The 26,235-nt window shown below is 39.6% G+C and overlaps 4 protein-coding genes and 1 long non-coding RNA gene across 5 annotated transcripts; 2 read left to right on the top strand and 3 right to left on the bottom strand.

Annotated features, from left to right (window-relative positions):
• Positions 1 to 8,460: 8,460 nt before the first annotated feature.
• kctd12.1 (potassium channel tetramerisation domain containing 12.1) lies at positions 8,461 to 10,089 on the bottom strand. Its single transcript, XM_067604020.1, has one exon. The coding sequence runs from the start codon at positions 9,938 to 9,940 to the stop codon at positions 9,071 to 9,073; it is 870 nt and encodes a 289-aa protein (XP_067460121.1). The 5' UTR covers positions 9,941 to 10,089; the 3' UTR covers positions 8,461 to 9,070.
• Positions 10,090 to 11,091: 1,002 nt separating this feature from the next.
• acod1 (aconitate decarboxylase 1) lies at positions 11,092 to 15,153 on the top strand. The gene is made up of 5 exons (XM_067604015.1): positions 11,092 to 12,012; positions 12,222 to 12,383; positions 12,735 to 12,824; positions 12,944 to 13,143; positions 13,892 to 15,153. Exons 1-5 carry the CDS (start codon positions 12,001 to 12,003, stop codon positions 14,850 to 14,852), a joined length of 1,425 nt encoding a protein of 474 aa, XP_067460116.1. The 5' UTR covers positions 11,092 to 12,000; the 3' UTR covers positions 14,853 to 15,153.
• zgc:162944 (uncharacterized protein LOC569993 homolog) lies at positions 15,006 to 19,182 on the bottom strand. Its single transcript, XM_067604018.1, has 4 exons — positions 18,944 to 19,182; positions 16,543 to 16,714; positions 16,087 to 16,285; positions 15,006 to 15,532 (listed from the first exon to the last, which is right to left on the bottom strand). Exons 1-4 carry the CDS (start codon positions 19,136 to 19,138, stop codon positions 15,337 to 15,339), a joined length of 762 nt encoding a protein of 253 aa, XP_067460119.1. The 5' UTR covers positions 19,139 to 19,182; the 3' UTR covers positions 15,006 to 15,336.
• A 1,593-nt stretch (positions 19,183 to 20,775) lies between these two features.
• Positions 20,776 to 25,220, top strand: cln5 (CLN5 intracellular trafficking protein). The gene is made up of 4 exons (XM_067604017.1): positions 20,776 to 20,957; positions 21,809 to 21,983; positions 22,759 to 22,984; positions 23,814 to 25,220. Exons 1-4 carry the CDS (start codon positions 20,863 to 20,865, stop codon positions 24,326 to 24,328), a joined length of 1,011 nt encoding a protein of 336 aa, XP_067460118.1. The 5' UTR covers positions 20,776 to 20,862; the 3' UTR covers positions 24,329 to 25,220.
• On the bottom strand, positions 21,803 to 23,006 carry LOC137192937 (uncharacterized). Its single transcript, XR_010930652.1, has 3 exons — positions 22,886 to 23,006; positions 22,257 to 22,305; positions 21,803 to 21,942 (listed from the first exon to the last, which is right to left on the bottom strand). It is a non-coding gene; the product is annotated as an uncharacterized lncRNA (long non-coding RNA).
• Positions 25,221 to 26,235: the final 1,015 nt, after the last annotated feature.

Here is a 26,235-nt window from a genome sequence, read left to right as displayed (position 1 = left end):
CCTCTCTCAATACTTTCCAGCTTCCTGTATATGGCTCTCAGCCCCAAGCCCACTTGTTTTACTGAAGATTGAAATCTTCAGTAAGTCGCAAGTATATAGCTTCATATTTGAAAACGTTATTTCCTAAAACAGCCAGGCATTGTAGTTTGTAGCAAACATTACTCCAACAGGAGAAAAAAACCGGAGTGTATATTTAGCTGTAATAATACACATTTTGTATTATGTATTCTTTCATTGAGGGATTTGGTCTTTTAATGGGTTATTTGAACGTAAAAAAAACAATAAAACAAAACATAATATCACCAGCCTTATCCTTAATTTATAGATATATACTGTATAGATATAAAGGACAAGGTTGATCATTTGTGAGAATCTCTTTGAATATGGAAATGTCCTTGAAAGAAGTGGCAAGAAAATGACATCTATTCTCAGACTATTCCACTGAAAACTGGAAACAGTGCACCAGTGCACGGGGAATTTCATTTTATGCATTATTTTCCAGGTCAGATTACCAAAAATTACCATTTGCAGGTATTCACAGGCTTATTCAGAGAATTTTGATGTAGAACTGAAAGGACTGAAATGGAAAAAGCATGCACACATGGCTTTGTAGGCTTGTAGTAGCGGTTATATGTAACATGCCATCCAAATATATTTTTAAAAGTTGTTCTCTGGTCTGGTGTGATGCTTTTCTAGCATCAAAATAACACCACTGGTGCTTGCCAGAACATGCAGTCTAAGCTCTGCCTCAAGGATGAAGCTTTGGTGGTAGAACATTTGGATTTTTTTTGGATTTTTTTGTCAAACAGGAACTAGACTCTCTGCACATCTACCTAAAACCACAGCACAGATGAGTTGATATATTTGCATTTTCGCAAAAGCGTGGCTTTCACAAAAATTGAAGGCAGATAATAAGCTTTTTCATTTTCATCTGTATCCTTGGTAACCAATATGAGCCGTATCATATATGTTAATTGCCAGTACAAAGTAAGACTGTACTCTTGCATATCTGAAAATTAAAAGCTGTCTGTGGTGAAGGAAGCTTCTTCGACCTAGTTATCTAATCAGGCTGTAACCTGTAAACAAGTCCAGCAGAGGAGGCGGACATCTGTCAGAAAAAAGTCAAGCAGATGTTAGATGTTTAGCGTTTGCAAAGTCAGTATTTGTATTACTCTCCACACCACATCATCGTCTATCTGTGCTTGTTCCTGAACATAGGAACAGTCATCGCTGCGATCAAACATAATACACCATAGACTTCCTGCAGAGCTCATGTTTTATCTGTGCTGCTGACAATTCCCTCTTTTAATGCTGGCTTTGATTAATATCCTGCCTGTCCAGATTGTCAGCCTGACCCTCAGAGAGAACAAAGAGTGATATTAGGGGAAAAAAATTAAAGAGAAAAAACATCCAAAAGAATAATAATTCACCTGTAGTGTTTCATTCTCAGCGGGTATTGATTTAACATGTTACCTAATATCTGTAGGGGCTTCCATCAACTCCTCCGGTGTTTAGTCTTCTGCTACAAATAGAGGATTGTCAGACAGCCAGTGTGCAGATGAGCAATGCAGCAAAGCTCAAAGCAAGCTGGATGAAATCACCTGTGAAATGCTGTGTACAGAGTGTATTTTTCCACTGGTTCTTGCTTTGAATCTGATATGACAGATGCAGACATTATTCCTTTTTATCTGAGCACCACAGCTGTTTCGTGGTTGTATCATTTTCTGACAGTGCTGTTTGCAATTTGTAGCTCATATCCTCATATTCTGTTTCCTCATTTTTATCTATTACAGCTTGCATACAATATCTCAGCATATAAGGACGTCTTTTTTGTTTTATTTAGTTCATGAGTAATGCAAATTCTCAGTGCTGTTAGAGGGAGTTAAGAGAAAGAAAGTAATAAGATGTTCCTAATTGGTCTACTGCTGCACCCTTCTGCTGTATATCATATGTTTTAATTAGTTCATTTAGAATTACAAGGAAGAAAAGGAATTCAATATAAACAAAAGAGAAAAAATCACAGAGGTTTGTGCAGAAGTATGAAGGACACAATAGGCCCTTTTTGACAGTATTGAATTGTTCACTGGGTTTAACTCCTTACAGATAGAGACAGAGTTGTGTTTGTACTTGATTCATATCGGAAAATGCAGTTTGGATAGACCTTATTTGCACAAATAGAAATAATGTCCTCACAGTATTTTAAACTCAATTACTGTTGGATCCCATTCATTTTAGACCGCAAGTAATCAGTCTGCATCTGTTGGCTTTTGCGGAAAACTTTGTCCAACAGAAATGTGGAAACTCAAACAAAAGTGGAAAATGGTTGTTCTAAATCACTTATTAATAATATAGTCTAGATGATTTTCTATGCACAAAATCCAAACTGGCTTACATTTGAAGGAATTAGGAAGACTTTGGCAACACAACATTATTATGTCTATGTCAACCTCCCCACATTACATCAGTGGGTATTTAGTATTTTCCAGAGGGCTTCTACTGCATGTAACCATCTCTAAATGGCTGTAAACAATATATTCTTTGATCTAATTCATTGAAAAAGACGTTGCAGTGTAGTGAACAAGAGTGAGATCTATGTGGATAAAATCTTCAGTGACTAGCTTATTCCAATGAATTAGGTATAATAAATAACAAAAACCCAGTGCATTCCAGTTACATGCAGGACTGGTTGTAGTTCCATGGTATAGTTGTTATTCTGTGCTAAAACTGTGAAACTACTTCAGGATCCTATGACTTTTCTAAATGTAAAATTCATCCTTGGGTCAACGTGTAGCATAAAAATATAGACCAAGAAAGCAAGGATTCACATATAAAGTCCACATCAGTTAAACTGCAGGGCACAGACCTGAGTCCTTGGAGCACTGTAAATCCTGTTTAACAAGCTAACTTTAATGGCTAAAGAGGAGACCGTAAAGGAAACATGAGATGTTATGGTTCATGTAAAAGCCTATAATTTGTATTATTCCTGCCATGTTCTTTAATTAGACCCAAAATACTGTTAAAAGTAGATTGGAGACAGCTGTGAAAGACTATGTTGGACTTTCTGAGCTGAAAAATGTACCGCCTTGCCTGGCAGCACAGTCATTACTGTGTATTGTACTGTATCAGTACAGAGCTATTGCAGCAGAGCGGAGCAGTTATTCCCATAATTCCACTTGATTCTGCTTCACACCTCTGTCCAGAGTAATACATCAATGCAGCAATCAAGACTATTTCTAAACCCAGAAGTGAGCATCTGTCTTGATACTTTGCTCCTTTAGAGTTATTATTTATGCCACAGCACCCTGTAATTCTGTTTCCTATACACAGAGAAGCTTCCTCCCAAAACCAAGCCAGATGTGGAAAACCTGAAAGCAGAGCAATGGCTACAAAAAACAATCTGAAATCATGTGAATACCACAAGAGAGGGAACCACATTTGTGCAGACGTAACCCTGTCATTGTGTTCTGGTTCTCCTCTCACAGGGTGACTCATACAACTTGTAACAACCTCCCAGATTCAGCAAGAAAAGAGATGCACTTCTGACATTATACTATATATTATATGACATTCTATACATCTGGGAAAAAGAAAAGAGGCTTGTCAGTTTGGAAATTGACCCACAGATACTATAACAGTCATTGAAATGCTGAGCTTTCAACCCCATTCACTGAAGAAGGAGATTTAGAAAGAGCGAAAATTGACCAGTAAAAGGATCAAATATACGGAAAGAATAGTATCTGTAATCGGGTATAGCCACACAGGAATTAAAACCTTGCAGAGCATCAAGCTCGTAACAAATGCCTTGCTTGCTTAAAAGGACATCTTTTGTTGCAAAAACCCTGGGAATGCAGAGAACACTCAAATGAAAGACCTCCAATGCGAGACCAGTGGCCCCGGTATATAAGGCAGCTTTTATAGAAGTGCATAGCAGGTGTAGAAAGAGCATTTTCCCTTTGATGACTGTAATTTTCAAAAGAACTCAGCTGGCATGAGAGGTGGGAGGTTTAATGGCCACATGAATGGATAGAGCCGCATCCCAGCTCAGGTGATCAGGACGCATTAGTCAGGAGGCCGCTGATTGCAAATGATGACTCCTGCAATTGTTTAGCAGCAGTTTGAAATAAAAGGAGTCTAAAATAGGAGCGCAACGCACATTCGAGAGTCTCATAAAAATCGATTTTCTATGCAATGCACTGTCAGAGGCATCATTTGCCATATGTGGGCTGTGCTTGGTTTGATGTTATTAGGGTTTTAAACAATATCAACTGTACCTCCAGTGACAGTGACATTTAAGGTTTTTTCTTTCTCATATCTTGTTTGATATATTTGTTTCTGCCTTGTATTTGGATTTTTTGCTCCCCCGTGGCGCAAATAAATAAACAAGTATTACTGCTAAAGTATTACTGGTAATGTTCCTCTTCCTGTTATTTTTATAAAAGAGAAAAAGCTCACATTCATGATTCTCATTTAACAAGCAATGAGGTCATTATCTTCAGTGCTGGCATTCATTTCTTCAGTAAGTTGAGGAGGAAGTTTCTACCTCCACACCTTCTGTCTCTGGGCATGAATGTAAACTGATCTTAATTAATGATTTACTCAACAGTTATTCTATGTTTGCCTGAAACTGAGGTCATACTGTATAAACATTTCATTCACTTTGTTCTACTTCACATTACTATAATAAAGTCAATTTTCCTGAGCATCCTCTCTGATCTGATTCGCTGACAGTCACATCCGTATCTGCTCACCCAAATCAGTTACATTTTCCAGATGCCCCTTGCACTTTCCCTTATTATAAAACTCAAACATGATACCAGACAGTATTATATCAACAACTGGTTGTCAACACCAGGACTGCTGAATCTTAATCAAGCTAGATTAATAAAATAATTTGTGTGGTGACAAATCACCAAACCAGTATACATGGTACAGTATGAATACTATGGATGTATCATATTCATATTTGGTTTAATATGGCTGCTAAGCCACATTATTTATAATAAAATATTCCATTATATAAAAAGAACATATACTGGATCTTCAGGTATACACTAACAGCAGTCAGTAACTTTTTTTAAATTCCAGCCAGGGACATTTGTTGAATGTCATACTCCATCTCTCTCCCGTCATTTCCTTTTTATCTCAACAATCAACTGTTCAGAAAAAAAGAGATCTTAAAAAAAAAAAAAACTAAACGTGAGAGCATTTGTGCAAATGTGAAGGACAACACTGGGGAGATAAGGGAATTAACAACTGTCTATCAAGATGTCAGCACACGTCCCTGTCTACATGTCTTTCTTTCTGTTCTGTGCTCACATTAAAGGAACATATACTGACTTAAATGAATTAGTTTTCTAATAAGATGGCTACTAGTCTCTCATCTCAAATGCCCTGCTTCTTTTTATTGCATATAATATACTATTGATAGATCATCTACTGCTTCACTCACTGGTGGATTTTCTCGCTGCCTCTGGACTCTGATAACATCTGATTTGAACACTGACTGATGTGAAGTCAAGTTTAAAATGTATTTCTGACTCAGAATTCAATTAGAATAATGAAGCCCACGGTCCGGCGTTACTGTTGTGATGTGCTAATGAAACTGACTTTGATCTAAAATAAGTTAGGAAGCTAAAAAGCATCCTGGACCCATGTGTGGAATTCAAACAGTCCTGATCTGCTGAGGTTCATGTCAGGGAGCTCAACACAGAGCATGCGCACATTAGAGGGATAAAAGAGAAAAAGAACAGTAGCACAAATAGAGATAAACATATGAGAGGAAAAATAACAGCAAAATGGTTGACAAGTGAATGTCATTTGTCCCTCACTCTTCCTGTTTACCTCTGTTATCCCATCATCACTCACACTGAAAAAACCCATAAACCCCATTTATTGGCTTTTACTGAAAGGTAAAACTGTCATAAGAATTTTCAGTGACTGTCAATAATATATTAATTATTCGTATAGTATCAATTCATATATACAATATCATATCTATTTTGTATTTTCTGATTAATCCTTTTATTTCTTCTCACTATTCAGTAGCAACTAGAAACAAACTGTTTAAGACACATGTTTGAACAATAGGATTTTCTCCCTGAAAGGTTTTCTCTCGTACATGTCAAACAGTACTCCTCAAAACAAATGTTGGCAGTAGAATAACAGATGTGCAGTCGGAACGATACCTTTACAGCCAAATGCTTTTACTAGTAAATATCCAAATACAGCCATTTACGCATCACATACCTGCAACCAAACACTGAAAGCAGTTGAAGTAAATGAGTCATTGCCAAAATGTGAAAGATGTATTTAAAAAAATACATTGGAGGCTGGTCTAATTGGACTCTCATTTTTAATTCCTTATCATTTCACTCAGGGATTATAAGCAGCATCCCTGCACGGGTATCAAATCCTGCAGTCTAAACTGGCAGAAATATATCCATTTCTACATGTGCACAATGGGATCCCATGTGCATGTGCTGCAACAGCTTGAACGATCTGTTCAACAATGGAAGACAGCCTTTGCTGCACATGTTCGAGTGGGTTTCCTCCCACAGTCCAGAGACATGCAAGTGCTTTAGAGACTTGCATGCTGTACTGTGTGTAAATGTGGGTGTGAGTCAGTGATTGTTTGTAGGCTGATGTCTGTGGCAACCCTGTGACGGACTGGCGAATGATCCAGGGTGTTTCCCTGCATATTATGAAAGTGTGGGGATGATGCACAGTATGATTTGGCATGATTTCATGTTCTCAAGATCATAAGAGACAAAATCAATCAAATGTAGGATTATTTGGACATATTTCATGAAACATCTTCTTGTGATCATACTGATTATTTTAATGTAGGTTGGTTCTTTTTTTTTAAGAATATGACACATTTATTGACAGTAAACGATCATCCTGTTGCGAATGTACATTCCCAATCTGAAATATTCATTTACACATATGCAGGGGTGTGAAAATATCTTGGCTATCAATTTATAGCTCCAAATACATTTGAGTCATCTTGCAGAAAAACATCTATCAAGGCTCATTTTATCATTTTAGTTACAGCAGCCGCTACTTATGTGGTGTGTCACCCAGCTGTATTATGTACGATAGACCTGCATAGGCTGTCACAAGTCTGTCTCTGTAATCTGTTGCCTCTCTTTTATGGTTTCAACTCAGGGAAGTCAACAATAAATTTTAACCTTGGTTGAAACACTGAAACAAATCAGAGGGCTAGTTTAGGTCTTCAAAAAAGGCTTTCCCAAATCTTCAAGCATGACTCAAGATAAGTATCTGACAACTAAATTAGTATTTGGCAAGTAAACATCAATACAAAGTTGCAGTGCAAAACATTTGAATATTAAAATTGGAGTTATCTGAATATTTTTCTTGTCCATCTATTGGTTAATTAATTTTAAATGAACTTGTCACGGAGGCCTGCTCAAGCAATGACCCAGTGGAAGCAGGGTCTATGTGCTACCAAATTGTTAATGCGCACATAAAGGAAGACAAACTGCTCCCCACACTTAAATAAATTCATTATTTAGAGTCATTCATGTGTCTACAGTAACCCCTAAAGAAATCTCTCTCCTAAAGATAATTTTCATTCCTGTCCAAACTGCACATTTTCCAACTTTTTCAAGCCAAATCGAGCCTGAGTGATGTATTGAGCCCATGAAACCCAAAGATGTTCCCTCTGGGAGGATGTCCCCAGACCCCTACAGAGGTTATGTCATTGCCTCTGCACTATAAGCCCCTGATGTTGTATAATCCTGCTCATGGCCCTGAATGTAAGGCCAATTCTTTCATGTCTGTTTTTGAATGAAATACATAATCCAAGTCTGGCTGGCTTTACACTAACGTAGTCAAATAATTGTGCTCTCACAGCAGAGGTGCACCAATCGACTCTCCATTTATCCACAGTCCCTGGCAGAGTGAACCCTCCAATTTGTGTGCAGCTGGACCCTTTCATTATATACACTTGAAATGATAATGACATCATGTGTGCACAGCTGCACTATTTGCATCCGCATGACCTGCAGCTGAATTTGTGTGACAAAACGGATCCTCTCGCAATATTTACTGCTTGTGCAATTTAATAACAGGGCTGACGTTGGATAGAAAATAGGTGCAATGCCTGGAAATGGCAAGTCAGAGCCTGGGAAACTTCATGGTCAGGATTTCTGTAATCCTGAACACAATGAGAAGTACAGACCCATCGACACACAGCTGCCACATACATTTCCCTTCTGTTCTTCTGGGTTAAAATAGTGTGACAGATGTTGTTGAGCTGGCAGCGTCAGTGCTATGATGGGCTGAGGTGCCGGGGTAGGGCACATCTCTTTGAGGCTGACTCTTTGATTCCCCATTGAGTAAGCTTTTAAAAGGTTGGAGGTGGAGATGATCGCCAGGGTTTTGTTACAATGAGCACCATGCGCAGAAGTTAAGAAGATATGACGATCGTCAAAGGGCTGAGAATAACATGGTAGAAGATTTTATTTCATCTGAACAGGTTTAACAAATACAACTCTACCAAGCAAGCACATACACTTACAATCATGTCAGTGATAGATCTGCTATGAGTGCCTATTAGATAATACAAAGTTGGCCAAACAGTGATCAAGCAAGCCTAGAAGTTACAATGACACTGAATACTAATCGCTGCTTGTCTGTTCTTGGATGCCGCTCAGTTCACACAGTGACACACTGAGTCAGATATGACTGAAACATTGACATGCAGTTCTATGAGATTGAGATGATGGTGTTTTCCATGCCATAGAGCTTCTGATGAGTGTGTCAACTCAAACTGTTCTCTGCTCACTTTTAACATCCAAATTGCATAATCTTCAGAAAAAAAAAAGTTTGTGTAAATTGTTTTTAAAATCTATTTTGGGGGCATTTTATGTCTCTGGTTAACCTCAGAAGTGGCAATACTGATATCTGGCTATCTTGCAATATTTTGCAGTCACTCGCCCTTTACAAATACCATTCAACACAGCGAAAATAATACTTTTTAAAGACATTCCCCTCTAGATTTTGAAATGTCTATGTAATACATCAACATTACATGACTAGTTTACTGTTAGTTGTCCCGACAGAAGACATATTCGGTGTAGCTTGTCCAAATTTTGTCCTCGTTTGGATCATTGCTGGTGTAGGCACAGGTGCCTGTGGAGCTGCAGGCCACCATGTGGAAGCCCGCCTCTGTCAGCTTGTCAAATGCCTGCTCTAGAAAATTATACTTCAGATAGTACCGGGATGTGTATCTCTCCGGGGGCCGGTCCGGGTCTCTGCTCTCGTTTAGCGTGTCCCCAAACACTTCTTTGGCCAGGGAGGTCTTCCCGCAAACCGTGATGCGCGCCACTCTTCTGAATTTGGCGTCGGTTTGGATGTCTCTGCCAATGGTGTACGAGCCGCGGTATCCAATCGTGATATAGCCCGACTTTCTAGAGTCCAGAGAGGGGGAGCGCATGGCTCCGCTGACTGACACGGTGCGTAAAGTCTCCATGGCGCCAGAAGCGCCGCACTGCTGCGCACCTTCCTCGGTGTCACTCTGGCCGATCTCCTCGCTGATTGAGTTGTCCTTACTCATGCGGGGGCTGAGGCGTTTCGCAAGGTCCCGCAGTTGGAAAAAGTCAGCCTCCCTCTGCAGTCGACTTTTCTCGGGGAAGTAGTCCGGGAGGACCAAGTTCAGGTCCCGGAGATAATCTAGGATGTAGCGGAACAAGAAGCCGTCCCGGTCCAGGAAGAAGCGCCCTTTGCTGTCTCTCGCCAGCTCCTTGGGTGTCTTCTTGTTGAACATGGTCCACAGTAGCGAGTCTGGGACGGCGATGAGAGTTTTGTGTCTGGTTACATAGACCTGCCCGCCGACATTCAACTCAATAATCTCTGAAAACGGGGAGCCCGAGTCACCGCAGTTGGACCCTGCGCGCTCTATGTCAGCCAGTGCCATCTTCTCTGCACTGATGTGGGATCAGTGGAAACACTGAGCAACAAAGTGGCAGCGGCTTGTTTATGAAGCCTGGGCTCACCACGTGCGTGAGTGCGCGTGCGTGATGGCGGGTCGACTGCTAAATTAACATTTAACTATTACATGACTGTCTTGTTTAAAGTGGGCTGTAGTGGTCTGGTGTATGAGTGCATGCGCGTCTCTCTCTCTCTCTCTCTCTCTCTCTCTCTCTCTCTCACACACACACACACACACACACACACACACACACACACGCACGCACACGCACAGAGAGATGGAGAGAAAATCCGTGTGTTGTCTCTCCAGCATCATTTAAAGCAAGCGCCAATATTTGATTATGTGCTATTTGTTTCCTGCTGTGTTTGGCATAAAATTTAACCCTCCACCCTCTGATGAGAATTTAATTCATTAAATTAATTATGTTGGGTTTTCACAAACCCATAGGACTACATACAGACAGTAAGTTATCCCAAGTTTAAAATAAAGAAATGGTCTGAAAATATGGAAAGAGTGACACCCATTGCAACTCTGATGGAAATGCAGCCAGCATCTCTCTCTCTAACACACACACACACACACACAGTCTTGACCGTCGAGCAGTCCTTTGGAGAAGTAAAGGACTGGTAAAAATTTACACTCTCAAGGCCTAAATTAATCATGTCTGTCTTTAAAAAATTGTCAGGTCCCAAAGTCCAGTGTGTATTTAAATGTTTATTTTATATGAAGCTAATAAGTAGCTTTAGCCACCCAATGTAGTCAAATCAAGTCAATATCTTTTAAAGTTACAGTCTCTTTAGTGCTTACTATCCTTCCACTGCAGCTGAACAGGAAAACATTGTCCGTCGAGACACAAAGAGGGACATTTTTACCAAAAAGACTGTAACTGTGGAAGATATCCACTTTATTTGACTAACTCAGAAGGCTGAAGCCTCAAATTATTTTCAGATTAACTATGAAATACATTTTTACTTAAAACAATGACTGTGGATTTTGGCTCCCATCACTTACATTGAAAGTGCATTTGGAGAGGATTTTCTAATAGTCATTTTGAACAGGAGGAATAATTACAGCAACTCACTATTGTTTTAAGAAGACTTGAAAAATGTGAACCTATCCTTTAAAATTCTCACCATTGGTCCTCACAAAGGTAGCATACATGTATTAATACATAAAATAAAAAGTGGGATTAAAGATGTTAAAGGCACATATAAAACCAGCATAAAGGCAGCTAGAAAGGAGGCACACAGTTCAAATGTGTAATGTAGCTTCTGATTTGCATAAATGAAGAAAATCACAAAGAGTAAAAGTGGCTGTAAATTGATTTTTTTCTTTTTCTATTTTTTTTTTATCCCTCAGTCTTGGAAAGTGTGTTTTCACACCACAAGAATAATTAAATAATAGCTGTGCATTTAGGTAACGATGTAGGTGTTTTATCAGGTGATTAATCAGAGGGGTGCTCCTGACCATTCATCATAAACTTTTTGTAAAATCACAACTAAGAATCATCGATTACTTCCCCAACTGTTGGAAAACAGTTTCTGTTATTTCCCCGTTCACAGCTTCCCATAGCAGACAAATGAATTTCCATTGTCTGTCCATCTTAAAAAGAAACTATTTGCAGAAGACAGTAGATATTGCTTTGACCACAGTTATTTTTACCACAAAAAGTTAAATCTGTATTCTCACAGTCATACTGGCTAAAAAAACAGCCAAAAAAAACACCGCATGAGTCCATTGTGATGATTTTTAATTTTTAATTCCGCTATTTACAACAACAAGACAACCACGTGATGTCTTGTGCAAGTTCTTTGATATCTAAAGCTGCATGTAGCTTTCAAGTTCATGTATTTAACACACGCCACAAACAGGGGGGAAATGAATCAAAGACAGCATGCAGTCATTGTGAAAGTTCCTACTTCTCCTCATGGTGAACTTTTGCCACTTTGGAAATTTGACGGACAAGCCCTCAGACAAGTAATTACATATAAAAGGCAGCTGTACTGGCATGTTTTGTCATTTGAAGACATTGTTGAGCTACGACAATGCTACGCAAGGTGCTGCTATTCTCTTCTATAGTCACATACTGTATTCTCAGCCTTTCACTCTTTAAGATTTGATTTAAACAACTTTTGGAGCGTATGTCTGGGTTTAAAGACAACTAGATGCAACATATTAAAAATGTCTAGATGCTTAACAACTGTAGTCTCTCTGTGGAGGTTTGTTCTTTAGTTTGGGACTGACTGGCCCTGTTTCACCTTTCCAGGGTATTACAGAGAGCTTTGGAGCTGCTATCCATGCCCTCAGCACCACTCAGCTGACAGATGGTGTGATTAACAGGAGCAAAAGGATGATGCTGGACACCCTGGGTGTTGGGCTTTTGGGAACCAGGACAGCTGTCTTCAACAAGGCTCTCAAGTACAGCCAGGTACAGTAAGCCATGATAGTATGTGGAGAAATAATATAAAGAACACTTAATGAAAAAGATTTTGAAGTAATGAAAAGTAGGATTGTATACACTGTTACAGTAATGACTCATCTTAGGTTCTCAACATGTGTTTTTTGTGCAATGTTTGTGATTATGGTTAATTGTTTTCCTTTTCCATTAGATGTTTACATTAGTAGTCTATTTCCTGTACTTCATTAATGGACAAACTAGTTGATATAATTACATTTATGCTGCAATTTGTTCTGAATTTTGTCTGTTGGAAATTGGGAACTTCACTAGAATTCAGAGTTATATCCGAGCTGACCCTCATATTCATTTGCCTGATTGCAGTCGTTTCAATCAGAGGAGAATAGCAGCGTCTGGGGCAAATCAGAAATATCCCTTCCTCCTAATTATGCTGCTTTCGTCAATGGCATCGCGGTAAGCATAATAAATAAGTCATAAATAAGATCAAATAAAAGCATAACAAGTAAACAACGTGGCACGCGTCTGGTTTAACCTTTCATTACTGGTTCTGTCACATTGTCTGGTGATACTAGGTTCACTCCATGGACTTTGACGACACTTGGCACCCTGCTACTCATCCCTCTGGTGCTGTGCTACCTGCACTGCTGGCTCTGGCAGAGGCACTGCCCAGCCAGCGCTCTGGTCTAGAACTGCTGCTGGCCTTCAACATTGGCATCGAGGTGCAGGGCAGACTCATGAGGTTCTCCAGGGAGGCCTACAACATCCCTGAAAGGTGAGTTCTGGGCTCAGTCAATGTGCACATTTTCTGTCCAAATGAAAGTATATGTGCACTGGAAGTATTTCAGCATTAAAGGGCTGATTCACCTAAATTACAAAAAGTACAACACCTACCCCTAGTGGTATCTACCAATGCTGATAGTTCTGGTTTTATTGGAGGTTTTAGTGGTGGTGAATAACTTTTAGTTTGTGGTAGTCACAGCAATAACAAATGACATAAAAAAAAAAATCAACTGCGACATCCCTGCATAATCCACACACCTCACTGTCAACATTTTTTGTAGGGACTATTTCTTTGGTAGAAAGTAGGTCCAAGTAAAACTGGTCGCAGCAAGGTCTGTGGATTATTTTGAACAGAAAAGTTGTTGTTGAGGTTTTCAAATATGGTTTCTGAATGCTGTGAGCTAGAACTGCAACTAACATTTATTTGTCTGTAAAATGTCAGAGAATAGTAAAAAAAAATTTTTAAATGCCTGCAATTTTTTTTTAAGCCCAAGGTGATGTCTTCAAATTGCTTGTTTTGTCCGACCAATAGTCCAAAATCCAAAAAAATGAAGCAGAAAAGCCTTAAATTTGAGAAGCTGGAGCCAGAGAATGTTTGGCGCTCATGCTTGAAAAACGACTTTAAGGATTAATCAAGTATCAAATAGTTGTCTACCTGACTAATCTGATTTGATTTGATTGCTGATTAAACTTGAACAGAACCTAATGTCATCTTTCTTCCTCTTTCCCAACACTGTCAGATTCCACCCTCCCAGTGTTGTTGGTGTGATGGGCAGTGCTGCGGCCTCGGCTAAGCTCCTCAGTCTATCCCCTGCACAGTGCATTCATGCTTTGGCAATCGCAGCCTCCTCTGCTGGGGCTCCCTTGGCCAACGCGGCCACACAAACCAAACCTCTCCACATAGGAAATGCTGCTCGGAGAGGCCTGGAGGCCGCTCAGCTGGCCCAGATGGGACTGGAGGGGAATCCAGCCATCCTGGATATGGACTGTGGGTTTGGGGTTTACTACAAAGACTACAGTCCTTCAGCAATGACAGATCCTGGTGCCGGCGGCTTTAAATGGATTCTTGAAGATCAGGACATTGCCTTCAAGCGTATTCCTGCTCATTTGGGGATGCACTGGGTTGTGGATGCGGCTCTGGCAGCCCGCGAAAAGTTTGAAAACACAGCTGGTAACTTTGATCTCAGCCAGATCAGACAGGTCACACTTCGAGTGCCTCCATCCAAGTACATTGACTGCCCCTTACCTGCCACAGAGCACCAGGCCAGGCACTCATTTCAGTTCAATGCCTGCTCTGCCCTGCTGGATGACAAAGTGACAGTGGCTTCATTCAGCGAAGCTCAAATTAGCCGGCCTGCTCTGAGGGAGCTCCTGTCCAAAGTCAGGGTGGAGACACCGAGAGATAACCAGCCCAGCTTTGACAAGATGTACTGTGAGGTTGAGATAGAAACCGATCAGGGGCAGAACTATGCAGCCAGGTGTGATACCTTTTATGGCCACTGGAGGAAGCCACTGAGTCACGAGGACCTAGTGGAGAAGTTTACTGTAAATGCCTCCTCAGTGCTGTGCTCAGAGGGAGTGGAGGGGGTGATAGATGTGATAGGAAACATTGAGAGAGAGAGAGAATGCTCATCCTTAGGTTCATATCTGAGAATGACAAGTGCTCAACATAAGCAGCTATACAGCGCAAGGATTATGTGATTATACAGTATTTTATGAAGCCTATACAGCAAATTTTTGAAGCCTTATGTATGTAATATGGTGACGTTTTCCATGTGGTGTGCTCAGGGATGAAATCAATATAATGTTGTAGATATTTTACAACAGGTCTGAAATAAAGTGAACTGAAAAATGTGAAGTTTTTTTATTTTATTGCAGTTTCTCTGTACAATATCATACTTGTTTATTTTCCACATTTACATCAACATTGAAATCATGAGACTGATCCACTGCATCACAACATAATCTAGTAAGATTGAGTTAAACTGAGATTATTGCAAAATCATAGATAAACCTGTAAAATCAGACCATGTTGTCTAACATAACTACTGCAAATATGTATATTTTGTATCTGGAAGTGCTTCTGATCAAGGTGTAACACATTGGTTTAGCAATGATCTACTGCCTAAAACGCTTTTTTTTTTTTTTGCTCTCTGTTTCCAGCGCCTTTTCAGTATTAATAGAATCAGGCAAGCTTCAGCACATCCTTCACCATCGTTCCAATTCCATCAAATATCTCGTGGATCGGCGCGTTGCACATGAAGGCACAGGTGGTAACCAGCTTGTTCTTGTCGTCCACGAGGCTCTCGCTGACACTTTTACTCACGTGCTTGCACCCCAGCTGGTTGATGGCTGCCGCGGTGTCAGTAGTGTCTGGGTACCTGAGGGAAAGAGAGATAGCAGAGCCACACAATGTTCAGCTGCTTAAAGGTGGTTTTTACAGCTCTGGACACTTAAAATGATTATTTTTGAGAATTTATTGTTATTAACTTGGGACTTATTCGTGTAGCTTTGGATCATTTTTACTGTAATGACCGAAGTGTATTCTGAAATCGGGAAATATTGCTAAAAAAAAAAGTCCAACAGGGAAAGAAACCGAAGCCTTCAGATGATCTGACTAAACTGCTTTATTTGGAAAGTAAAACCAAAAATGAGCACGCGCAGAATTACGGTAATCAGGAAAAACTGCATGCACAAATATGGCAAGAAGGAAGTGGTTGTGTAAACTGTGATGGATGTTTACAGACAGTTTCTGGTAATAATTTTAACATTTGTCATCATTTACTGAATACGTTTGACTAACCCGGGAGTTTATTTAAAGCCTGGATGATCATCTGACTGCTGTTTTATTTATTTTTTCTCTAGTCAGATGTCTTTCAGTAATGTTGTCCTGTTCCTGCAGTAAAGCGGAACATATATCTGGAGTGAGACTCACTTGTCATCCTTCTCCACGCCGACAGTGACCTCACAGCCAGGGAACACCTTGGCAGCCAGCACAGGTGAGATGCAGCAGAGGCCAATGGGTTTGCCCGCGCCGTGGAACGCCTGCAGCGCGGCCTTGACCTCAGCGTTAACAGAGCAGTCCTTCCCCTGCACTGCCCATGTACACAGGTTCTTCGCAGCCCCGAAACCACCTGAAAAACATTATAAAAATGAGATTAATTTGAAGAATAACTAACTAAGCAGATGTGTGTTTAGAGGGAAAAGAAACACAGAAGCCAAGTGCTCAATCAGGTAGAGCAAAAAGAAAATTCACAGTATTTTAAAATTATCTCCACCCTGAAAATTTTCTTTTCAGTGTATTTAGACTGAATGGGTGAGGCATGTAACAACACAACATAATGAGATCTTCGTGGTAAGGGAGCAGGCTGTCTTGTTGTTATGACTGAACCTGGGAATATGACAGCATCGTGGTCTGCGACACTGAGTTTAGACAGGTCCTGGATGTTTCCACGGGCCAGCCTGGCGCTCTCCACCAACACGTTTCTCTTCTCCTCAGATGGTTCGCCTTTTAGGTGATTCACCACATGCATCTGGTCAATGTTGGGAGCAAACATGTTTACCTGCAGAGTAGAACAGCAAAAGGTAAGGACTGGCTCAGGGAAACAACAGGTTCCTTTAGGACTGCAAGTAATTGTTATTTTCATTACTGATTAATCTGTTGGCCCTTTTTTTGATTTACTCTTTAGTCTGTAAATCCTCAAATGGAAGAAGATAAATGAGATTATTTTTTGTTGACTTAAATGATAATAAATTGACATAATTATTGGTAATTGATTAATTGAATAATCAACTACTTATTTCAGCAGTATACATCTAAGTCCCATTCTTACATTTATACTTATTTTGCAAAATTGCATAATTTAAAAAAAAAAAAAAGTACATTTAAATAGCCCACGATCACAAATCAGACATTTGCTTCATTATAATGTTTAAACGATTTAATCCTAGTAAACATTCCCTGTCTTAGGTCAGTTAGGATCACTTCTTTATTTTAAGATTGTGAAATGTCAGAATAGTAGAGAGAATAGTTTATTTCAGCTTTTATTTCTTTCATCACATTCCCAGTGGGTCAGAAGTTCACATACACTCAGTATTTGGTTGCATTGCCTTTAAATTGTTTAACTTGTGTCAAACGTTTTGGGGCCTTTCACAAGCTTCTCACAATAAGTTGCTGCAATTTCGGCCCATTCCTCCTGACAGAACTGGTGTAACTGAGTCAGGTTTGTAGGCCTCCTTGTTCATACGCTTTTTCAGTTCTGCCCACAAATTTTCTATTGGATTGAGGTCAAGGCTTTGTGATGGCCTCTCCAATACCTTGACTTTGTTGTCCTTAAGCCATTTTGCCACAGCTTTGGAAGTATGCTCGGGGTCATTGTCGATTTGGAAGATCCATTTGCAACCAAGCTTTAACTTCCCGGTTTATGTCTTGAGATGTTGCTTCAATATATCCACATAATTGTCCTTCCTCATGATGCTGTCTATTTTGTGAAGTGCACCAGTCCCTCCTGCAGCAAAGTACCCCACAACATGATGCTGCCACCACTATGCTTCACAGTTGGGATGATGTTCTTCTCCTTTTTCCTCCAAACATAATGATGGTCATTATGGCCAAACTTCAATTTTTGTTTCATCAGACCAGAGGACATTTCTCCAAAAAGTAAGATCTTTGTCCACCATGTGCAGTCGCAAACTGTAGTCTGTCTTATTTATATGGCGGTTTTGGAGCCGTGGTTTCTTTCTCATGAGCGGTCTTTCAGGCCATGTCGATATAGGACTCGTTTTACAGTGGATATAGATACTTTTGTACCGGTTTCCTCCAGCATCTTCTCAAGGTCCTTTGCTGTTGTTCTGGGATTGATTCGCACTTTTCACACCAAAGTACGTTCATCTCTAGGAGACATAATGCGTCTCCTTCCTGAGTGGCATGACAGCTGTGTGGTCCCATGGTGTTTATACTTGTGTACTATTGTTTGTACAGATGAACATAGTACCTTCAGGAGTTTGGAAATTGATCCCAAGGATGAACCAAACTTGTGGAGATCCACATTTTTTCTGAGGTCTTGGCTGATTTCTTTTCATTTTCCCATAATGTCAAGCAAAGAGGCACTGAGTTTGACGGTAGACCTTAAAATACATCCACAGGTACATCTCCAATCAACTCACATGATGTCAATTAGCCATCAGATGCTTCTAAAGCCATGACACCATTTTACTGGACTTTTCCAAGTTGTTTAAAGGCAGTAAACTTACTGTATGTAAACTTCTGACCCATTGGGATTGTGATATAGGGAATTATAAGTGAGATAATCCTTCTGTAAACAACTGTTGGAAAAATTACTTGTGTCATGCACAAAGTAGATGTCTTAATCAAAACTGAAACTGAGCTCTGTTTAGTGTACACATACCCCTATCACACACTCACTCTCACACACTCACACACGTACACAGATGTGGGATCAGTGGAAACACTGAGCAACAAAGTGGCAGCGGCTTGTTTATGAAGCCTGGGCTCACCGCGTGCGTGAGTGCGCGTGCGTGATGGAGGGTCGACTGCTAAGTTACTATTTAACTATTACATGACTGTCATGCCTAAAGTAGGCTATAGTGGTATCGTGTATGAGTGCATGCGCATCTCTCTCTCCGTCTCTCTATAAAGATCTGATCTGAAAATATGGAAAGAGTGACACCCATTGCAACTATGATGGAAATGCAGTCAGCATCTAACACACACACACACACACACACATATTCTGTATGAGTACTTGCAGATCAAACCGTCTCTAACTTACACTTGCACCTCCTCTGCTGAGGTGGACCAGGACAGCGGAGGCCTCGTGGATCTCACTGCCGTCATAAACTCCGCAGCCCGCCAACACCACAGCCACTCGTTTACCCATCTGTGTCGTGTAGTAACTTTTATTCACTGCCTGAATCGTGCTGAATGTCAGCAAGTTGCGACCACAGTGGTGCAGCAGGGTGAGCATGGCGGACTGTCTGTTTCTTCTTCTTCTTCTGGTAGGATTATGACAGTTTGGCGGCTACTAGGTGCATTGCTGCCCTCCGCAGGACAAACACTTAACTGACACAATCACACTTTTATTTTCATATATAACCCTGAATCATGCAGGAACTGTGAAACTGCTTTTGTGATCAGCTGATGGCTCTCATTTTGGTCAAAGAAAGATTTAATAGGAAGACTTGTGTACTTCTTCTTCTTCTGGGTTTTAAATGTCAGCTTGTGTTCAGCCTCCTTGGCGCGTCACTGCCATCCTCTGCACAAACCTGAGCACTGCTGCCTCCTTATAAAAAGATATCTAGAGGACCAACTTTGATCTTTAATGTCATTTTTTCTCCAATTTAACAAATAAGGAAACTTATAGTAAAGTAAAAGGCACAATTATATTTTTATTATTCAATTATTCATCTATATTGATACTCTTTAATCTTTTGCCTACAAGGCTTTACATTTCATTCCTGACCTTGAAAGTAGCAACTAACAAAAATAGTCAGTCCACTTTCTCGCTTCCTCTGGAGCTTTCGACCATATGACACTGGTTTTCGTCTCTGCAGATGCGCTTTCATCAGTTGTCATGGGACTGAGGTTGATAAACTTCCCCTTATTGTGACCACTTTCAGAACATTTCGCCCACAAACGTTTAGTTTCAGAAATGGTCGAGAGCCCCAAAACAAGTGAGTAAGTGGGCCTTAAGTGGAGATACTATTGTAATTAACTAGATTAATTGTGCAAAAACCATTAAAACGGGTAAAAACTGGTCGTAATTAATATTTACAATCTTTAATTGTTTATACATTTCATTAGCATGGTTTTAAATTCTTATTTCTTACTTTTTGTTATTTATGTGGACAAAATTATATTAATGAACAGATTGTAATTCAAGAAATTAAAGAAATGTATGAACATGTAGAGAAATGCATTACTGGAGAGTGAAATAAATATCAAATAAAATATGATTTACTAAATTAAATTTAAAAAGAGTTTCAAAAGCCAACCTGTAAACTCCTACGTGTCAATAAAAATAAATATAATATACAATAAATATGATAAATAATTAAAAATATAACATTAAATATTTATATCTACTGTTTACATTTCACAAAGTCAGAATGAAGTTTCCAGAAGAATGTATAAATACTGTATTGATTATTTCAATTTGACATAAATTTCGTTGCTTTTTGTTCCATGACACTTTCAAATAGAAAGATATGTTTGTATTTTTCCCATTTATTTATTTATTTATTTATTTATTTACAGTTTTGTCAATTAGTTTTCGACAGGAGCGCGTTCATGTACTCCTCGGATGGCCCCATTTCCGGAGTTGGGAAGTCGTTCTTACGACTTCGGTGTGTTCATGAGCTACAATGGACGCTACAAATAAAACGTGTTGCATTTTGTCCCAGACTTGTTGCCGCAGCACTACATTCCCTAAAAGCACCAAAACATTATTTTACCTGACTTGTTATCAGGGTAAATGCTTGACTTGAGGGGGCGTTCACGTGAATTTTCCCAGTTGGGATGTAATTTTTCCGATTATTCCGACATCATATGAATGCCGCAATCCTGTCTGCTTTAGTCATGTGATCTCATATCATCAACAAAACCGTCATGTGACCAGTAATGAGGAAGTCCGCTCGGAGGGAAGAATCATGAGAAAGCTATCTGTGTGACTTCGTGTGTTTTCTGTCTGACATGATGTTTCACACGGAGGCGTTTGTGTGTTTAAACTTGCTGCTGTTTCTTCATGTCGGTGCTCAGTCCAGCCGGCAGTGGCCGGTTCCCTACAGGTACCGTCAACCTCTGAAACTCACTGAAGTTACTACATACAGTTACTATTTACTCTCTATCTTCGTCAAACAAACCCAGTTTAAACTCGCTTTGTGCCTGTTCTGGACTTTTCCCTGAACTGTTAACTAGACATTTTTATGAAATTCAGGCATCATCAGTGTGTCACACTCAGTAATAACAGACAATAGTTAACTTGTCAACTTGCAGACATATGCCTGGTGCGTTCACGTGACTCTGGAAGCTTTGGACTCTAAAGCATTTCTGAGCGTAGTCAGGAAATGCAATTTAGGAGATGCTGACCAGTATTTCGTGCAACAGTAGTTCTGGGTTAGGATGACAATAGTGATTGCTGTTTATGTAATGACAAAGATTATTTCTCTTGATCCATATAGGGCAATTTTTATTTACTTGCAGAAATCATGTGACACAATCATAAAGACATGTAAAAAAGATATTTTTTACAGAAGTACATGACTGATCTCTCTAAATTTACAAAATGTAAATTGGAGGTGGAAGCCTTTGTTTTGGTTGTTTTGGATTTCTTTACCTTTTTTATGTGTGAGAACCCTGTTACCATATTCAATAAAAAAAAACAGCTTTATGATCATGGGTTTCAACATCAAACAAGTAGATTTTTCAGGCTCTCTGTTTCAGTAAACTTACATTTACACAGTTACACACAATTGTTCAGATTTATAAAACTCTTTGTGTATTTAAGAAACCAGTATTCTTCCTTTTTTGGACTGAATAAGAACTTTATTAACATAATACTGGTTAATCATGTTTCAGAAAAGCTTGAGTAGTGGTTTAAACTCTCCTTGGTGCTGGCATGCTCTCATGTCATCAACAGACGGTTTGATAGTCGCCCCGATGTGGACTCATACTGTGAAGCTCTCTACCCGTTCTGCCCCACCGGTGACCGGGACGGACGGATTCCCGCCATGTGGGGCACAGATGTCATCTCAGTTTATCGAATGCAAACTCCTGTGTGGGAATTCAAGTATGGAGATTTGCTGGGGAAATATGTAAGTACATTAATCCTTCTGTTGTACCAGTGAAACGTGTACACAGACACACAGGTTAGAGTCTGTAGAAATGTATCAAACCGCCTGGTGTTCAAGATACATAAACTTTCTGTTCACTGATAGTTAAGTTTTTGACTCATTATTGAGTTTTGGACTACAAAACAAAAACAAAACAAATGAAAGGTGAATTAAATATGTTGTTCATATGCTGTAGTTCAGACCAGAATTTAAAAGAAAACTATATACATACACTTACTCTATGATTATACTTACCAGGACTCCCTGGAAGAAGAGATCTGGTATCTCAGTGGGACCTTTTTGGCTAAATAAAGGAAAGATTAATTATTTATTTGCGGTTTATTAAAAAAAAAAGATTGTGGTTGTGAAATTAAATTTGAAAAAACAAATTAGTGGTTATTGCATCAGTTCAGCATCATAACTGATAAATTACAACAGATGCTGTCAGTGGAAATAATTATATTTAAGTATGGAGAGAAAAATTATGTTACTTAGCCAACATTAGGGGAAGTATTGGTTGTGTGGTTTATTATTATATTCTTGGTAATTGTGGCATATGTATGGTAAAACATGTGATATGTGATGCAGATTATCTAATTTAATGTGGTATTACTGTTATAATGGAAGTGCAGCTGTGCGACTTTATTTATAGAAACACAGCTGTACACTTCCCCCCTACGTACACACACACACGCACACACACACACGCAGAAACACATTCCTAACAGGCAATAAAATGTGTCTTCTTGGTTTGCAGCATATCATGCATGATGCTATCGGGTTCAGCAGTTCTATTACGGGGGCCAACTACACTATGGAGTGGTACGAGCTGTTTCAGCTGGGTAACTGCACCTTCCCTCACATAAGACCGGAGGAGTACGCACCTTTCTGGTGCAACCAGGGAGCCGCCTGCTTCTTTGAAGGCATCGATGACATACACTGGTCACAAAATGGCACCTTAGAGAAAATAGGAGAAATCAGTGGTAAGACTTCACATGTGTAATCTTGTTTCTTTGCTCATAGAGGTCAAGAGGAATTATGAATATCAGGTCAGAAATCTGAGGAAAAAAAGACGATATTCAGATTTTTTTTCTTATTTTCAACAAATCCTGTAAAAAGAGCAAAACCAACAATGAATTTATCTACTAACAAATGTTTCCTTGGTAGCCGAAACCTGACAGCTTCTTCCTGTCTGCCATAGAGCTCCATTGTTGTCCAAAAAAGATTAAACGCGTCACTCACACTAACTGGAGCGCTATAATGTGTATTAATCCACGACTGAAACTAGTCCCAAACAAATGCACCATTTACTCCTATTTGAGTAACATTTTCTAAAAACTACAGTGCCTAGCTGTCTTGAGAAATGACTTTGCCTTTTTTAAACATGAAATGGTATATTTGTGCTCCATTTGAAAGATTTACGTCTTCTGTTGTAATGAAAGGGTTCAGTAAAGGCAAAGACACAGTAGCTAAGTGGTCTCACAGCATAAAGGTTGCGGGTTGGAGTCCTGGTCTTTGGTAGCAGGAGCTGTCTGTTTCTTTTCCTTCCACCCCCCAAAGATGTGCATCTCAGGTGGTGGGACTGTGTGACATGGACTAACCTGTTTTCCATGCCTTTTTGCCCAGTGCATTCTGGGAAGAGCTCCAACCTCCCATGACCATGAAATAAATGGGTTCGATCTAGAAAATAGCCACTCAGTCTAGCCAGTCTGACTTGTTTCAGTTGGAAAATTTATATTTACACCCTCCAAATGATATATTTTTTGGACTTCTGTCCGCTGGTATTAAAATGTTTTTTCTCTCTTTCTCCAGGGAGCCAGTTCAATGAGATGGCCCAGTGGGTCCAGGACGACAACGAGACTGGGATCTACTATGAGACGTGGACAGTGCTTTCCGACCCCAGTCCCAACGCCACAGTGTGGTTTGAATCTTATGACTGCTCCCAGTTTGTCCACCGCACATACAGGAAACTGACTGAGCTGGGAGCTGAACTGTCCAGCCGATCGCAAACCAACTACACCAAGATCTACCTGTACAGCGGAGAGCCCACCTACCTCGGCAATGACAGCACCATATTTGGACAGCCTTCGCTGAAGAATCTGGCAGTGGACATCCGCGAATTTTACCACACATTCAGACCGCACCAGTCGTATATAGACTTTGCCATCAGCCTGTTGGAGGCTTATAAAAAGGTTGTGTTGGAGAAGAGCTTCTACCTTTACTATAACTTTGAGTATTGGCATCTGCCAATGAAGCCTCCGTATGTGGGGATTACATATGAAGAGGTGCCTTTGCCTTCGCCCAGACCCAAGGTTGCAATTAATTGATTCATCTGGCGATTTCTCTTTTGATTATTTGATTGTGCCTTTTTCAAAAGGTACTGAAAATGTTCCCAGAGCCTGTTTCATCCCAACTAACAGTTAGAAGCCAAAGATATTAACAATAAAAAGTGAGGAAAAACAGGAATATTCCACATTTGAGAAGTAGGAGCAAATGTTCATTCTTGACCCTTGAAACAGCAGCTGAGAAAACAATCTCACAAAAAACCCCACGAGGTCCATTTAGTAGCTGGTTTGCAGCTTTCATACAGGCTGAGAACACAAGCTATTGAAAAGCATGAAAGGTGATGTTTATTATTTCAGCATCTGGACTGTGTTTTATGCATTTGAGGTTTTTAGCATTGATTTCCCAGATTCTGTTTTTGCACTTTTTATTTCAGTTGTAAGGACTAAAGGTACGTTGAATTTATGCAAACCTACATGAATGCATGAATGATGCTGAAAGATTATGAATTAGATAACACACCGGGTCTGATGTTATGTTATGAATTAGGGCTGGGTAATGTATCGATATCATGAATGACATAAGTGTTGTCTTTTCTTGGTTTGAAAGGCTGCATTTAAGTAAAATGATGTAATTTTCTGAACTTACCAGACTCTTCTAGCTGTTCTGTTTTTTGCCTTTAACCACTAAGTCATTATGTCCACATTACTGATGATTATTTATCAAAAATCTCTTTGTGTAAATATTTTGTGAAAGCACCAATAGTCATCTCTACAATGCTGTCGCAATATTGAGGTATTTGGTCAAAAATATTGTGATATTTGATTTCGTCCATATCACCCAGTCCTATGATGAATTCAGATGTGTTCAGTGTAAATGCAGATGTTCAACTATAGATTTTGATCTTTTCACCTGTTAAGATGTTTAACAACTTGACTTTGGTGACTTTTCCTTTAACACCACCATGAGGTTGACTTGTGTTTTTTTTTTTTTTTTAGTGAAATGAATTGATGATGAATTGCTATGACATTTGGTAAACACACTCATGCCTCCTTCAGGATGAGCTGTAACTTCGGTGATCCTGTCTTTTCATCTACTGTAGCGCCATCATCAGGTTTGCTGGTTTATGACCAAATTTAACATTCTCAGCAGCCTCAGCTGTGCCTTGTGGTAATTAGCAACTGTGAGCATGCTAACATGCTAAGATGATTTACGTAAACATCAGCATGTTTTGTCATTATGAGCATGTTAGCATTTAGCTAGCTTTAAGCACCTCTGTACACAAGTACAGCCTCACAGAGCTGCTGGAGTTTGTTAGTCTTGTTTCATTCATTTCAAAATACAATTTTCTGAGCTTACTTGTGCATTTCTTTAACTATTTATTTATTTTTTGTGTGTACACCATGATTTACTGCACTGTTTGGAAGGTAACAACAGGAAAGACAGATGCAAAGAGTACATTCACAATTTTTTTATTACCAGTATAAGATCACATGTCCAAAAACAATTTTAATTTCATGACAGGTGACCAGTAAAGCAAAGCAGACAAAGCATTTGCCATACAGAAGCAAAACTAAAGGACAGCATTGTCAACACAAGTTTACTCCTAATAAACTTATCGGAGGACTCTCTGAACAAACGAGGTTAAAATGACAATTACTGACAAGAGGCATCTTAACGATGAAAGATAAATACATTTCCCTCTTCAATCTGTATGAAACGTTTTACTCATCCGGCTGGATTTTAAAATAAAAGCCAATAAAGACCAACAGGAAAATGTAGTAAATAAGCATTGAGACACTGCCTTCAAAAAGCTGAAAGAAGCTGAAGAGGCTTCGCTTTAGAGCTGCTGCAACGGCAACTGTTTTATCCACAGCAAAAATCATGAAAAATAATCAGGAGATATGTTACTGAGCCGCTGAGATGCTATCGTACATGAGCACGGACAATC

This window comes from Thunnus thynnus, chromosome 11, assembly GCF_963924715.1.
Source record: "Thunnus thynnus chromosome 11, fThuThy2.1, whole genome shotgun sequence".
In the NCBI taxonomy this organism is placed as follows: Eukaryota; Metazoa; Chordata; class Actinopteri; order Scombriformes; family Scombridae; genus Thunnus; species Thunnus thynnus.
This window is presented reverse-complemented; position numbering and strand designations above follow the sequence as displayed.